Genomic DNA, 16,068 nt, shown 5'->3' with positions numbered 1-16,068 from the left:
TAAACCATCGCTTGAATTAGCAACCGTCAGCGGTTAATTGGGCAGCTGAAGGAGAGCAGGTACTCTAGTGCATCCATGTGGCAAGGTTGATCCAGAATCCTCTCACATGAAACAGTGCAGAGAGCTGGAAAAGCCCGTCTTAGAGGTCTTGCAGATAATTACAAAGAAGTCTGTGTGAGAGAGGTCCTAAGACAGACAGAGACAGAGCGCACGATGCAACTCCAGGAAACTGCTCTAATCCCGGGAGTGACAGGCTGGCATTGTTACCATTCCATCAGAGGGTTGTTGTGCTCTTCTTCTTCTTCTTCCTAGCTTTAGTACAGATTCACCCTGTACATGCCTCCATATCAAAACAGGACAGGTTAGAACACTCCTTAATATAGCAAGTTACAACTTCCTGGTCCAACTTACCATGTTGGCTTTGGTGGTGGTGGTGGTGGTGGTGCTGAGTTGTTTAGTCGTGCCCGACTCTTTGTGACCCCATGGACCAGAGCACGCCAGGCACTCCTGTCTTCCACTGCCTCCCGCAGTTTGGTCAAACTCATGCTGGTAGCTTTGAGAACACTGTCCAACCATCTTGTCCTCTGTCATCCCCTTCTCCTTGTGCCCTCAATCTTTCCCAACATCAGGGGGTAGTATCCCCAATTTCCCACCAGGTGTGTAGCTAAATGATGGATGAGAGCAACCCGCAAGTGTGGAAACATCTCAATGTAACCTACTACAGTGTAGCTTTCAGTATAATCCCTCAATGTTACTGTCATAAGCTGGGAAGACCTGCAGAAAAATTAATGCAAAGGAGGTCTGCAATCGTAAGTAACAACATTTTCAGAGTTATATTCCATACTAAAGAAAACCTTCACTCCTGCTTTTGGGCATACTATCAACTACCATGTACCAAATACTGTACAAGTTTCAGTATGGATCCCACTTTGGCGCTTGAGAAAGTCACCTCAAACACAACCCACTTCATCTTCAAAACCAAAGTCCATCTCAGTAAATCCAAGGCTTTGTCTGGATTAGTCTTTGGGCAATTTATATGCAGATGGAAACATCAAGGGTCCCAGGTAAGTCATCTGCAAAATTCCAGCAGAGAGTTTTGAAAACAGATTGAAGTTTTTATTTTATGCTCAGTTGATACCTATGGTACATCCCTTCCAAAAGAATCGGGACTAGTAGTAAAAAGCAGAGCCCTAGTAAAGGTGTTTCCTGACAGAAAGCTAGACCCATTGGTCACAAAACTACCCCCCACCCCGCCAATGCCTAGATGCTAAATTTGTGAAATGCAGCAATTTTAAACAGTGACAGTTGTGAAGCAGGCCAAAGGCTTTGGGAGCAACAGCATCTTCCTCGGGACAACTCAGAGGACAATTGCTTCTCATCAAAAAAGCCCTGAATCTTTCTGAAGCAGCCCAATTCAGCTCAGGATTCAACTGCTTCTCAAGAGCAAGAAGGGGCGGGTGCTCGTTTTACAGCACTAGAAATGCAGGTTTGCATCGTCTTTCTCTAAGTGCTCAAAAGACTAGCTTTTCCTGATATTCTGCTGTTGCCAGACAGTTATACCTAGGGGCTTGCTCAGATTATACTCTCCCCACTAGAACATACAAACATCTGAGATAGCAGCAGAGGCACAGTGCCTCCACACTCAGTGGAATGTGAGATCTTCCTTCTTCCAAAAGTCCTCTATGTCTTGTGGGGGAAGACAGGACAGACAAAAGGATAACTAGAATAAGTCAACATCCTGGATCAAGTCAAGGTGTATATGAACAGGAACAGCCAACGATTGTGGAGGCTGTGTTACGGGAACTGTTAATGTGTTTAAAAGCAGATTCTTGCCTTTGAAGTGACTGCTATTTTTAAAAGCAGGTAGCATTATAGACTTGTTTTAGCTTATACATCACAAAGCTGGCCTCTGTGTCCATCTGGCAGTCAGCCACAAAACTAGAAGCATCATTCTTACATAAACTGCATCTTACAGCTCTGACGTCTCTGTTCCAATTTGTTTTAGAGGCTGAAATGGAACAGAAAGGAGAGAGGCTGGGACACTCCATACTATTGGTGGGGGGGGTGTTCAGATAAAAATATATATATTTAAGAGGATTTTATCTAGTAGAGGATTATCTTCTACAAAGGGCTATAAAGTTTGAGTCTGAAATGTCATTTTCAAGTAGCTTGGAGACTGTATTACAGTGGTAATTCGTACTTAATTCATTCCGGAGGTCTGTACTTAACCTGAAACTGTACTTAACCTGAAGCACCACGTTAGCTAATGGGGCCTCCTGCTGCCGCCACGCCACCGGAGCACAATTTCTGTTCTCATCCTGAAGCAAAGTTCTTAACCTGAAGCACTATTTCTGGGTTAGCGGAGTCTGTAACCCGAAGCGTATGTAACCTGAAGCGTATGTAACCCGTATGTACTTGAGAAAAGGAATTGATTTTAACGTTTTAAGTGTTTCAAGTAAAGAAATAAAACTAGATTATGAATGACATGATCTTGGCATCCCTTGCTTTCATTAAAGATTTGAAAGAAACATTTCCTATTTTGTGTGCTTAACTACAGCCCTAGGAATGGCATTAAAACCCATTTATTTCTCTGCAGATTTCACTCCGAGGAACCTGTAAAAACCAGGAAGTGTCTGGTAACACCAGGTCCAAAATGAAACATTATTATGGAGCTGGACCAGGTCTCTAGTTAGAGTGAAGAAACAGCGCAGAAATTTTGAATATAGCAACTTTAGCTGATGGGGCCTCCCGCTGCTGCCGCACCACCGGAGCACAATTTCTGTTCTCATCCTGAAGCAAAGTTCTTAACCCAAGGTACTATTTCTGGGTTAGTGGAGTCTGTAACCTGAAGCGTATGTAACCCGAGGTACCACTGTATAATGTGGTGCAGCAGTTCTACCATGGGAAAGTGCTAATAGATTCTGAACAATTGTGAGCAAGTTAACGCTCCTTTCACTTTGCTCCCCCTCCCAAATAAGACTAGAGTGACTGGATCCTGTTTTCACCCACGGCATATGGTTTCGGTTTCCAAAAATGGAGTCTCTATACAACAAAATAGTGCTGTGTAATGGTAGTTATTTATATTGCCCTCTTATCTGAGGGACGGAAGGTCAACGTAAGGATGACTCAATATGTACAATCTCATTGGTAGCCAAAATCAGGGAGGAAATGCCCTATCAGGGTGCAGTTAAATGTGTAACTGGCCCATATGTCAATAATCAAAGATAAATCTACTACCATCTCCTAAACATGGCATGCTATGCAGATGCCACTTCCACCCACACTCTTGCACAGGTAAGTTAGGTGCAATTGTGCAAATATTTGTCCACCTGAATGCGAAAGCCAGTTCCATGGGGTGGGGCTATCAGACAGTTGTTTTTTTAATTGCAAACAAGGGTTGCACAACCACACGTCATAGCTTTCTTGGCTGATCTTTCAGTTCAGAAGCCGAGAAGTATCCACAAGTTGCCCAGACAGCTAGTTTTTCAGGAAGAAAGAATTGCAAGGTACCTTATCACAAAAGTTCATGGTTTTCCCCTCAATAAAGCACACAGATGCCAAGTTTCCATCTCACCTCTACCAGGGGAACTTTAAAACTAGTCTTAAGAATCTATTGCCCTTCTAAAATATACAAGCTTTTAAAGCAATTTTACCCAGCAAATGACTTCCTATATTGCTGTTTCCTATATTGCTGTTTTTATTGTTTATTCAAGACCACATAAACAATCACCAATATTTACTAAGATGTCTTTAGCAAACATCCACTTACACAGAAATTGCACAAACATAATTTTCTACAAACTTAAAACACTTGAGTGTAAGTATTCTACACGTTCTGCATTTTTATACAGAATACCATACAGCCATATAAATAAAGTAAGAGAGCTCCCCCTACTGACATTCTGTTGTGTCTGTATACTTTGGGGGGGGGGGGGTTGGATGAATATTTACATGGAAAACTGCATACAAAAAATCGTGCACCAAAACAAACATATATACAAAGCGACTCAGATTTCTAGACTTGTGTCTATTCAACCCTTGTTTTCCACACTAGTTTTATTTGCTAGTTTACAAGGACATGGATATGGCAAAACAAATTTTAACTTAATGCAGCATTATCTCTACAAGCTTTTTGGGGGGATCCTACTTCCCACAGCAGCCAACAGCTGCCTCCAGTCTGCAAATGATACTTGTGTTTTCTTTGTACAAAAATGAGTAAGATGGGATAACATAAAGACAATAATTTTGCCGCAACAGGCAGTGAGACAACTTGAGTTTCTGGTGGGAGACAAACTGCAGAAGAATGGAAACACCGCTGTATGTAATGAATGCAGGGCAAAATGGGAAGCAAGGCCTTCTGACAGCCCTAGTGACAGATGAGAAACAGAGACTCTTGCCCTGCTCCCAAAGCAAACTAATGGATCCCTTTGAGAAAATGTGGCCCTGGATTTCTTCAGAGGGAGGGGAGAATACCTTCTGCACTAGGTGAAATAATGCCCTTTAATGTTATTCTTCATTCTCTAGACTCAGTATGGCTTTTAACACCCCAAGATCAATAAGACTGTCAATTATTACAATGTCAAGAGTCCATTCAACTGTTGGTATTTTATTTATTACATATACAGAGTGCCTTTTCCTCCAAGTAGCTCAAGGTTCTCCCGCTGCCCATTTTATACTTACAACCACCATGGGAGGTAGGTTCCATCTGAGAGATAGTAACTGACCCAAGGTCACTCAGTGAGCTCCATGGCCAAGTGTGGATTCGAACCCTGTCCATCTGAAAGTCATAATCCACTCTATGGTTAAACCACAGTGGCTCTCCTCTGCACCATGGAAAAACCAAGGTGTCACAAATTAGCCACATGCACTCATGTTTCAGATAAAGCGCTTCCATGTGAACTATGTCATTTCTCGATCCAAGAGATACACTCTGGCCCAGACCACTAGAATTAAATCCTTCTGACAGGAAAGCCTATGTTTTCTAGATTGCCCCATTTATATTTTGAAACAGAATGGATTTTAACGTACAGTAAGGCTGTTGCATGAAATCGAGCAAGACAGTCATGAGATACTAATCACAACTACTAAAAGCTAGTTTTGTTTCGCCAGCTGTCATGAGTCTGCAGTTAGTAACTTCCTCTGAACTGTACTTTTACGAAGCAATTCATTTCAGAATACTGTATAAAGTGTTAGAAGCACATAGCTATATAAGCTAGGCATGAAATGGATCCTGAAACCTAGGTTACAGTCGCCACATCGGAATGTCTATTCGCCAGGGGATTGGACTAAAAATGACCCTCAGAATCCCTTCCGACGCTACAATTCTGTGATTCTATGATTTCAACTACCTTGCTTGATCTTACAACAATTCACTTGTTTCAGTAGGCAAGGAGGAGAAATGGAAAAAGTATTAACTATGGACCAAGGCAGAGGTTTCTTAATTGTGGCCTGTGAATTCCATCTAGATAGCCCGTGGAAAGTCAGCAACACAGTAAAATGTACCTGTACTCAGCCCTGCACTTACTTTCCTTCATGTGATGATGGAGGACTAAGATGCCCAGTGCATGATTTGTGGGGCGGCGCAGAAGCAGAAGATGTCCATCACCACCCTAGCACCCAGAAATCTCCATGTAGTTGTAATTCAACCCATTTAGTTGAAACCTGGTTTTCACCTGCACTGAAGGGCAGACATTAAGCAACAGGTGCGACAAGAGGAAGTTTACACATAGCATTATTGGTATTGGCTTGCTTTTGTCAGAGTTGTGAAAGAACCCACAAAGTCCTCAGGTTTTTGCAAAGACATTAAAGTTAGACATAAGAGGTTGATTTCTACGTCAGTAAACACTGCTTTAACAAAAAGTGTGCTTAAAGAAAGCTGTCACGAGAACAGCCTTGACAAATCCACGTTTGCAGTAACTGTACCAGGTCAAAAGGCTGGTACTGTGAAATTGGGAGCTGCAAATAGCATTGTATCACAGATATTAAGAGTTTATTCCCAACTGATCCATGGACTTGACTCCCTGATGCTAAATTAGCTATCCTATGTACTTTAGATCATAAGGCACATTAGAATTACTTACTGTGCTTTTAAGGTGCTATTCTAATAAGGTAAGCATGTGTTTGGTACTCGGTGACTGCACTTTGTTTTATCATTTATTTATTAGATTTATACTCCACCTTTTCCTCCAAGGAGTTGAAGGTTGTGTACATGGTTGTCTTCCTCCCTACTCTATATTCACAACAACCCTGTGAGAGTTGGGCTGAGAGATAGTGACTGGCCCAAGGTCACCCAGTAAGCTTCTTGGCTAAGTGGGGATTGGGGCCCTGGTCTCCCAGGTCATAATCCAACACTGACTATGACTCCACACTGGTGCTTGTGCACCCACAACAGTATGGCAGCTGTATGGCAGCTTTGCATTTTAACTCATGGTTAACAACTCACCTGGCCATCACAGTGTACAGAATTCTATGCTGACAAGTGTATGGACCAGCAGTGTCAATCTGCTTGATAGAAGGCTCTCTTTTTGGGTACTTGCCTGCAAAGAGGTCAGCAGTCTGTGTTTCTATGCTGGCTGTGGAGAAGGGAGCTTCCCCTCCTCTGTGGTCAGTTAAATTAAAATCACAAAACTGCTTATCAATAGCTCTTGTGGGCTTGTTTTAAAAGGCTGTAATACAGTACAGTGGCACCTCTGGTTACGGACGGGATCCGTTCCGGAGGCCCGGCCGTGTCCCGAAAAGTCCATAACCAGAGGCGCCCTTCTGCGTGCATGCGCGACACTATTGAACGTTTCTGTGCATGCGTGCAGATCGTTTCTGCACATGCGTGCATGGCAAAACCTGGAAGTATACACTTCCAGGTTTGCCACATTCGCAACCCGAAGATTACATATCCAGAGGGATATGTAACCCGAGGTTCCACTGTACAGCACTCTTTCCTCACTAGGATGCATGAAAATGCCAAAAGTTCTTACTATAATACAAGTATCAATCTTGGAAGCCCTACTTGCAAGTAAAGCTTGCTCTGGCACCTATATCCAGATTAAACTATGCCTTTAAGGTAATAGGATTACCAGGACACATACAAGGAAATGTGCAGTTCAAATTAATCGTAGGACATGCACTCACACCTCGGGCCATGTAAGACAAACTAAGCCCAGGGCCTGCCCATTTCGTATTTTAGAGCTGCTCAGGAACTGCAGGTCTTGTTTGCTTTTTCCACAAGTGCTTTCAGACATCCTCCCCTCTTCAGAGGGATTCTGCTCAATTTTGCTAAATCATTTGTCAAAACCAGTTGAGAATGTAGATATACATGAACCCTAGAAAGCAGCTACGCCTGTCTCAGAAGAGGAAAAAAAAGAGTTTCGATAGTTTGGTTTCTCCCATGAAAACGTGGGTAGTTGCCCAAACTTTATAGTTTGCTGAAACTCCAGTGGCGTCAAACAGAAACAAAACTCCTGCACTGCCCATACAGTATCCGCATTCCTAGGAATGGGAGAATAATTTGTTCATTCCCTGTTGGTAGGTCCCCTTTTCCTATCAGTGTGCAGATTCAGGCAATACATAATGAAGGTCTATTGACAGTGCCCCCCCCCCCAAAAAAATATTTCGTACAACCAATACAAAAAATTAGCACATGGCCCTTTGAACAGATTTGGAATCCTTAACTAGGAATTCAGGGTCAATACTCTAGGAAGCCCATAGCTTGCACTGATAATTTGTAGGGAGACTTTGGTCTAACAATCCAATGCACTGATCTGCATCTACGCCTTTTCCTTACACTTCATTGTTCCTGCTGGTTTTCATGGATTGCTGTCTCTTGTGTGGGGTATTGTAGAGGGGGGTACCTTGTTCCTCAAATGACGGTGCATAATTAAGGGGAAACGCAATACCAGTGGCAAGTGGGTGTTGATGTGCAAGAGGATAGCAAGTCCTAATTATGCAGACAAAATGGCAAGTTTTAGACCAGGCTGTTACACAAGCTAAAAAAAGATGACTTGCTCAATGCATATTGGCAAAGTTAGGGAAAGTATTTCCAAACCATTAAAAGTGTCAAATGGGAGTCTAAACACTCATTTATCCTGCATAAAGTTTATCTTATCTTCCACTATGCCAAAAATACTGAAGAGGCTTTGCTGGCAGGCAAACCTCCCCTAGTACTGGTCTTCCCACTTCAAACATATTTTTGGAACATTGTCTGAAGGTACTATAATAAGCCTTAGGAAAGAGAATCAGCAATGTTGTGAAACGTTTAACACTTCATTCTAACTGAAGCTGATTCAGCACATTTGCCAAGAGTACAATAAAATTGTCACTTTTGCATAATTTTCATCAGCAGAGGGGATGCACCAGGAATGACCATGTACACCCAGAGTCATTACTTATGCATGCTGAATAGGTCCAGAATGTCTCTAAAGCATGGCAGAAATTACGCTGAATATTGGCCATGCCAGCTAAAGCTGATGGGAATTGAAGCCCAACACATATTACAAGGTCACAGATTAGTCATCCCTGAGATAGAATCATAGAATTGTAGAGTTGGAAGGGACCCCAAGGGTCATCTAGTCCAACCCCCTGCAATGCAGGAAACTCAGCTAAAGCAGCCATGACAGGTGGCCATCCAAATGGCAATAATACTGTACACGATACTCTTAATTCTAGACATGACAATATGAATAGAAACAAGCATGTTCTAGAGCTTAACTACACATTCCTTTTAACTTTGTCACTTGAATTGGTGTCAGAATTCTTAAAAATTGAAACAAAGCACGGGGCTTTGATCCAGATTGGACCACCCACATAGAGAGAGATGTTCAAACATTCAACCCCTACTGTGGCCCTGTATAAGTCTCTCCCCAGTGTCACAAATAGTAGTAGCTTTAAAAACACACAAACCTCCCATTGGTATTACTGGGAGCTTTTTATGCATCACCAACTACAAAAAAGTAATATGTTTGCTAAAAGAGGGAAGGGAGTTTGCAGAAAAGCTGAATGAATTATCTTCATCCTTCTTCACAACATAAGACATTGTTGCCTGAACTATCAGATGTGTCAAGAGACCATTTTTGTTCTTCAAAGATCAGCTTCTATAGCAAAGGACTAAAAAGTATTCACTGAAACACCAATTCTGTAAGAGAGATCCATGAAATTATAGGCCAGTTAGCTTAACTGGTATTAAAAACAGAATTACTAAGCATAAAGAAGAATGAATTTTGCAGAAGAACCAGCACTAATTAACTTTTCAGAGTTCTCAGAGAGTCAACAAGTATTTAGAGATGATCCAGTCAACACTGTGTACTATAAACTGCAATCTGAACCAAACCTACCTGGGAATGATCCCCAATTAATTCAATGGGTCTTACTTCTGAGTAGGCATGGTGAGGATTGCAGTCCAAGACTTCCAAACAAGTTTTTTATTAAGCCCCTCATCAAAACCTCATGAGTAAGCTTGGTAGTCATGGGATAAGAGGGCAGGTCCTTTTATGGATGTGTAAAGAGCAGAAAGCGGAGAATAAAAACAAATGGACAATTCTCACAACAATTTATTATTTATATACCACCCATCTGACTGTGTAGGGATGTAAGAGGTGAGGTGCTCAATGGTTCAGTGAATCTGAGCTTTTAAAACTTGTCCATAAGTTATCTAGAGCTAGAGGTGATCAGTGAAGTGAGCAAGCTTCCTAATGCCAAATTGTTCAGGGTGGTTAAAACAAAGGATTGCACGAAGCTCCAAAAGACTCTCTCCAAACTGGGCTCTGCCATCAAAATGGCAAAGATGACCCAATGTCAGCATGTGTCAGCACACTGGGACGAAAACTCTTAACTTTATATTTATAATGTTTGAATTGGGAGTCATGGCAAACTAGCCTGCAGCAGCTGTGAAAAAGGTACATTTCAGGTCAGGGATCATTGGAAAAGGGATTGAAAATAAAACTGCCAATATCATAATGAATGTCATTTTAGAAATAGATGGTATCTCAGAAAGGTTATTGCAGAGCTGGAAAAAGTTCCAGCCAAGTGTTTATGGAGCTAGAACTTCCATATGAGGAAAGACTACAACATTGCAGGCTCTTTAGTGTAGAAAGAAAAGGCAAGTAAGAGAAAACTGACATGCTATTGGAGGGGGTGCTGTAAATAGAGCACACTTAGTATGGTTTAAATATTATATTCAAAGAAATTAAAATATTTATTTAGACGTTTTTATTGGAAATACTTGTGGATATTTTAAGATACAATTCAACAGCTTGTTGTTTACCTGGCGTTGCTTATATTTTAAGTGGAATTGAGAGCTGTTAACATACTAATTTTAGCATTCCTCAAGAACTGGGGCACATAAATATATGTGCTTCCTAGTGCTAGTTATCTGAAGTAAAGTTACTTATAACTTTGACTTCATTTGTTTATTTCACTTCTAAACCACCTTTCATTTGAAAGAATCCCAGGGCATTTAAACAATTTTAGATTCAACAAAATACCAGCCACACGCCATACTAACTAGCTTATCACAAAATGCATTTCTTAAAAATGAAATATTTTCCACAGAAATATATAGTAGTGGAAAATTCCTAGAAGTGTAAACTTTTCCACTGCTATATTCTTCCGTGGAAACTTTTCTGCCATACGTCACGGGTCAACACTTGTGCCTTCTAAGTGCAATCTTCCCAATAACTTAAACATGGCCATTTTGCAAGTTATTTTCCTTGCCGTCAGTTCTGTCTGAATCCCAGTCACAGACAGAAAACTGTACTCGATTCAGCTGCTCTGCAGAAGTCAGCAGAAATAGCTCAGCTGGCATGAACTCTTCAGAAACGCTGAAACGGCATCAAAAGGACGAGGGAGCACTGCTGATATCCACGGATCGGATTGACACTTGATCACCTACCCTTGATAGCAGAACTGGCAGAAACAGCAATACAAATTGAAGATAAGCAGCTGAAGTAATAACCACTTTAGACCTGACTATTAGAACTGTTAGTAACCACATTCCATGTTATGAAAAATCAAGAGTTCCTAGTAAATATTGGCAACTCAGATGTGACTGAACGCATGAGGGCCAAACAAGATGTGATGTAAGAGATACACAAATAGGACTTTGTGTGTGTGCATGCGCTTTAAAGCACTAACAGTAGCCCAAAATAATTCTTGGCACTGGGGAAGGAGGTTAAACTCTTTCTTCCTACATACCATTTCCCCCAATTAAATGTGGTCCCTCAGAGCTGTTTGCCCACAGGGTGAAAACCATCATCTGTAGGAGAATGGTCTACTTTGCTTACTGAGCACATAGCTTGTAGGGGAAGGGAGCTCAATTTTCACCTGGAAAATGGTAAACATCATCTGGCAGTGCTTCCTCAGTGCCATGGTCACTATCTAAATTCTTCCCTGCGCCTCCCCAGTTATTGACCTTTTAGAAAAAGAATGGGAAACTCTAAATGTGAAACTGTCTTTTGACAACAGTTAACTTCCATGTATTGTTAGATCATCCACTTTTGAAATTACGCGAATAGTGGTCATTTCATATGACAAAAAAAAATACAGAGCGATCCTAAACATGTTTACTTTGAGGTACACAGGACTATAGTACACTGGCGAGATTTTACGTTTCCTACACTAAAATTGATCAGGCTTATAGCTCAAGGTATTTCCAGGTCAAGCAAATGGCATTGTGCTTGGACAATCAAATAGTCTAGTGACACAGGGCCACATCATCCACAGCTGTTATCTCTATACGACGTGTGAAAAAGACCACAACCGTCCTAGGGTTTGGCCTAGTCATGCGCCACAGCTAAAACAGGCAATGTAGAAAGCTTATGAGCTACATCTGACACTTTAGGCTAGGGTGGAGAATCAGATCTGGCCAGCAGGCCAGATAATTATTTTCCCCAGCCCTCACAAGCCAAGCTTTATAAGTGAACAGAGGTACCCACCTGTTAATTGCCTGATATCACAATGTCAGGTGAACTTCTCTTGCCTGCAGGAGTCTTGGCAAAAGGCTTTGCAAGGGGTCTAGCAAAACCCAACAATCAGCTGATCAGTGGTGACTGCAAACTCCATTTCAGCAAGGCCAGATTTTTACTTGCTTTACATCTTGACATCATAAGTCCATTGTATTGGCAGGTGGCTTGCCCAAAATGGTCTGGGGAGGCCTGCTTTATGCAGATTATAATGCAGGGGTAGGCAACCTAAGGCCCATGGGCCACAAGCCCACGGGGGGTCATTTAACCGGCCCACGAGCCACCCCCGAACCAAGCCACCCGCTCAGTGAGTCCCCAGGCCCCCAGCCCCCAGGCACGGGGACTTACTTCCATGACGCCGGAAATCGCGTCTGCGCAAACGCTGGAAATCATGGGTGCGCACACTCACACACGGGCGCAATCCGGCCTGCAGAGGGATCTCCACAGGAGTAAACTGGCACAGGCGAGGTAAACCTTGCCAACCCCTGTTATAATGTATTGACTTTCTTCTTTCCTTTTTTAAGGTTAGGGACCAGTTTTCAGGAGTTCAGGAGAAAACAATTGAAGAGACAGGTAGGCAGTTTCTCATCTCACTGGTTTTGCAACTTTAGCTTTCCAGCTCTAAGACCTACTAAATTTTAAACACGTAGCAACGTTGGTTATTATCACGAGGGACTGTAAATGACCAAAATTTATAGTTCCATTTGAAAAACATCATTCTGGGAATTTTTTATACCACCCAAAATAACTTTCAACAGCTGTCATTTTGGACCTATAATAACCTCATAAGCTTCATCTGGGATGCTGTAACTGCTCTAGCAGCTATGCAGGCCATGCACCCTCCTAGTTCATGCTAATGTGGATCGAGCATAAACATCCCACTCAGCTGCACCAGTCCAGCTTATTAGATGCTTTTAATGTGACCCTTGGTGTTCAACTGCTCAACTTTGCTGACTAAATATCTTTCACATATAGGCTATAAAACTAAAATCTCAGCAAGCCCCATTGAAATACCAAGTATCACAATCCTGCTCCTTAGAAATGGGCACTTTGCCACCAACTTCATTAGGAGGTCTGCACCCTGATCCATTTTAATGCATTATTCATTTCTACCCATCTTCCTATAAAAATAAAACAGCTTACATTTGAAAAAAATGAAATGTAAAGAAAAGAAACACAAATGTAACAGACAATCTAAAAGGAAATTGCAAGTGTTATATAAAGTTATATAAAGCATGAAAGAGGACTGTAAGACCTTGAACTAGAGTTGTTTTGCAGTCTCACTGAATGATACTATTTCAGTGACCTTGGTGGTTAGCCATTATTTGGTTTCCACGGCCCATGCTGAGCTTTGAAGACACTCTGAAGCAGTGATAATTTCTTGCTCTCTGGGGCTCTAATGCCTGCCATAAAGTGACGGACTACTACTTCCTTTCAGAAGATCCCAATACCTAAAACAAACCAGAGAACTTAGTGGGGCAGTCTGTCTCTCCTGCACAAACACAAAATGAGGCCCTAGCCACCTCTCTGCGATGCAGGAAGAAATCAGCGCTCTCTTGCTTTATCCTGGGCAAGCCAAGTCACATGGTCACCAGAAGATCTGTGGCTGCTGTTGGCCACACAGAGGCATTTGGCACCTGCTGTGCTAGGAGTATTTTGCCTTCTTCAGCACAGCCCACAAAGCAACTGCTCAAGTCAGCTGAAGCAAGTGGAAAACTTCAAAAAGGCTTTCCCAGGCATTTGTCTCTTCCTCAGTCACACACCCTAGGCTACCATTGTTACAGCAGATCCAAGGAGCTCAGCCTTGGGTGTCTGAAAAGCAGGCAGACCACAAGCGAACAAAAAGACAAATGAAAACTCAGGGTGGGTGTTGTGTTGCTTTCTGTTCTCAAACAGCAATAAATGTGAAAATGCACTAAATGTACCGTAATACCCAAACATGAATAATGGTACATACTCTAAAATATCTCTCTGCTTTTCTTTTTCACTTGCACATATACACAAGACAAATTTAAAGGCTTCAGTACCCTAATGTAGGGTGCAGAACAGAAAGGGTGTGTTGCGGGCTTGCAAATGCCTAAGATGACAAATGACAGGTGGGAGAGGCAAGGAATCTAGTGTCTCCTCTGAAACATTTTGCTTTGTCCCCACACCATTTGCCTCAGACCCTTTCAAACCACCCAAGACAAGCCTAGAAAGGAGACCCCCTTCCAGCCCACACAGGGTTAGGTACAAGTCTTCTAAGATGCCACTTCGGCACCTAGAAGCCTCCTGGAAGGAATGTACCTCTGTTCCTAGATCAGTGGCAGTGGGCCTGTGGCTACACTAGATGAGGCTACACTACGCCTGACCACTGGACATGCTGGTTGGGGCTGATGGGATTTCACAGAATCATAAGAGTTAGAAGGGACCCTAAGGACCATCTACTCCAACCCCTTGCAATGCAATAATATGCACTTGTCCCTTACGGGGATCGAACCTGCAACTTTGGGTGTTATCAGTGCCACGCTCTAACCAAGCTGTCCAGATATGCAGGCCAACAACATCTGGGATGCCCCACAACTGCCATCAGCGACAGCCAACAAGGCCAACATCAAGGGGTGCTAGAGTGGTGGTGGCCCAACAACATATGGAAAGCCACAGGTCGTCGTCGTCCCACTTCTGGCCTCTCTCTTCCTGCGCCCTTCAGACGCGCTTCTATAGCCAAGAGCCGCACTGACGACGACGGCGCCCCCAGCCACCCCCGGGATCCTAGCCCATCTTGCACCGACAAGAAGGCTCTGCTCGCCAGCTGCATTCACGGAGCCATAGAAATCTCCAAGCCAGCCAGTTCCCGCCTCCGGATGCAACAAGCAGGAGGAGGGGGAAGAAGAAGCAGCCTCCGAAGGAAGCGAGCCAGATAAGCACGGGGTGGCTGCTCAGCAGAAGCCGAGTGCTTCGACGCCCCCCCACCCCAAGGTCCAGAGGGGCTGCGTGGCGCGAGGCGAGCTGCCGCCTTCTTCGCTCCTCTCTTCGGGCTCGTGCTGCGAGGCAGGAGAGCGAAGGGCGGAGCCGACCCCCGGGGGGAGAGAGAGAGGCAGGCCTCCAGAGGAGCTGCGAGGGGGGCGGCTTGGCGGGGGAGCCCCAACCCGGCCGACACGCCCACCCTCCCCCCAAAAAACAACGTGCACTTTTACACCCCCTACTTTTCCTTTTTGCACCCACGGCGAGGGTCAAGAGCAGTTGCTCGTCTCTCTCCCACGCCCACCCGGAGTTAAGCGCCGCGCCTCCCGAACAGAGAAGGGGAGCCCGCGCGCGAAAAGCGCAAAAACTGCTATCGAGGGTGGTGGGGGCGGTTGAACAGGAAAGGGGGGGGGGGGCGGCGGAAAGAAAGCCGGCCTGAGCGAGGCCCGAACAATGCCCGCCCCCGCCCCCCGCGAGGGAGGAAGCGCCCTCTCGCTTTCCCGCTTCCCTTACCTTGCTCGCTGTTGGGGTCCATTTCGGCAGCCATCGTCCTCAGGACGCTCTCTCTCGCGGGCGCGTTTTCCTCTTCGGGGCGTGCCAAGAGGGAGCAAGCGGAGAGGAGGAGGGGAAACGTCGAGGGGACGCGCAGCAGCAGCAGCAGCAGCAGAGCAGCCGGCTCGTCGCCGCCCGCCCCGTCCCACCTCCTCCACCCTTGCAGGCGCTCGGCTCCTCGCTCCGCCGCACTCGGCGCGCCCGCCCGCGCCTCATATAGGGCGGGATCCTGTTGGCGTCCACGTCAGCCAGGCAGGCAGCCGGAGCCACCTGACCAGCGGCTCTCGCCCCGCCTGGCGGGGTGCGCGGCAGGTGTGTGGGAGATGCGGGCGGGGGCGGGGACGGGCTGCGTTTCCTTTCAGGGGGTGCCTCTCGAAGGGGTGCGCAAGAGTGACGGTGAGGGCTCTGTGTGTGTGTGTGTGTCTGTGTGTGTGTGTGTGAGAGCGAGAGAGCGCCCACACGTGTGTGTGGACGGAACCTACTAATGTGCCAAGTGGGGTTCAGCCCGGAGAACCCATTTGCTGAGACACGACATTGGAGGTGACAGCACCCCTGAGCATGCACAGAGTGCCTTCAGTACTGACTGATAAGCAGAATCTGCTGCCATCTAGGATTGGGTGTGGGG

General features: G+C 44.6%; 1 protein-coding gene across 2 annotated transcripts in view; it reads right to left on the bottom strand.

The window, feature by feature from the left end:
• LOC308481336 (tumor protein D52-like) overlaps positions 1-15,678 on the bottom strand; it is a 34,852-nt gene extending 19,174 nt beyond the window's left edge. Inside the window, exon 1 of one of the 2 annotated variants that reach the window (XM_081013658.1) lies at positions 15,405-15,678. In XM_081013658.1, coding sequence (XP_080869784.1) covers positions 15,405-15,438 — 34 coding nt within the window. In that variant the 5' untranslated portion in view covers positions 15,439-15,678. The remainder of the gene's footprint in view (positions 1-15,404) is intronic. The other variant, XM_081013659.1, reaches the window with a different exon arrangement.
• Positions 15,679-16,068: the final 390 nt, after the last annotated feature.

Source organism: Podarcis pityusensis, assembly GCF_964106645.2.
Source record: "Podarcis pityusensis genome assembly, chromosome: 7".
NCBI classification, from domain to species: Eukaryota; Metazoa; Chordata; class Lepidosauria; order Squamata; family Lacertidae; genus Podarcis; species Podarcis pityusensis.
The sequence above is the reverse complement of the archived record's forward strand: the minus strand, read 5'-3'. Positions and strand labels throughout refer to the sequence as shown.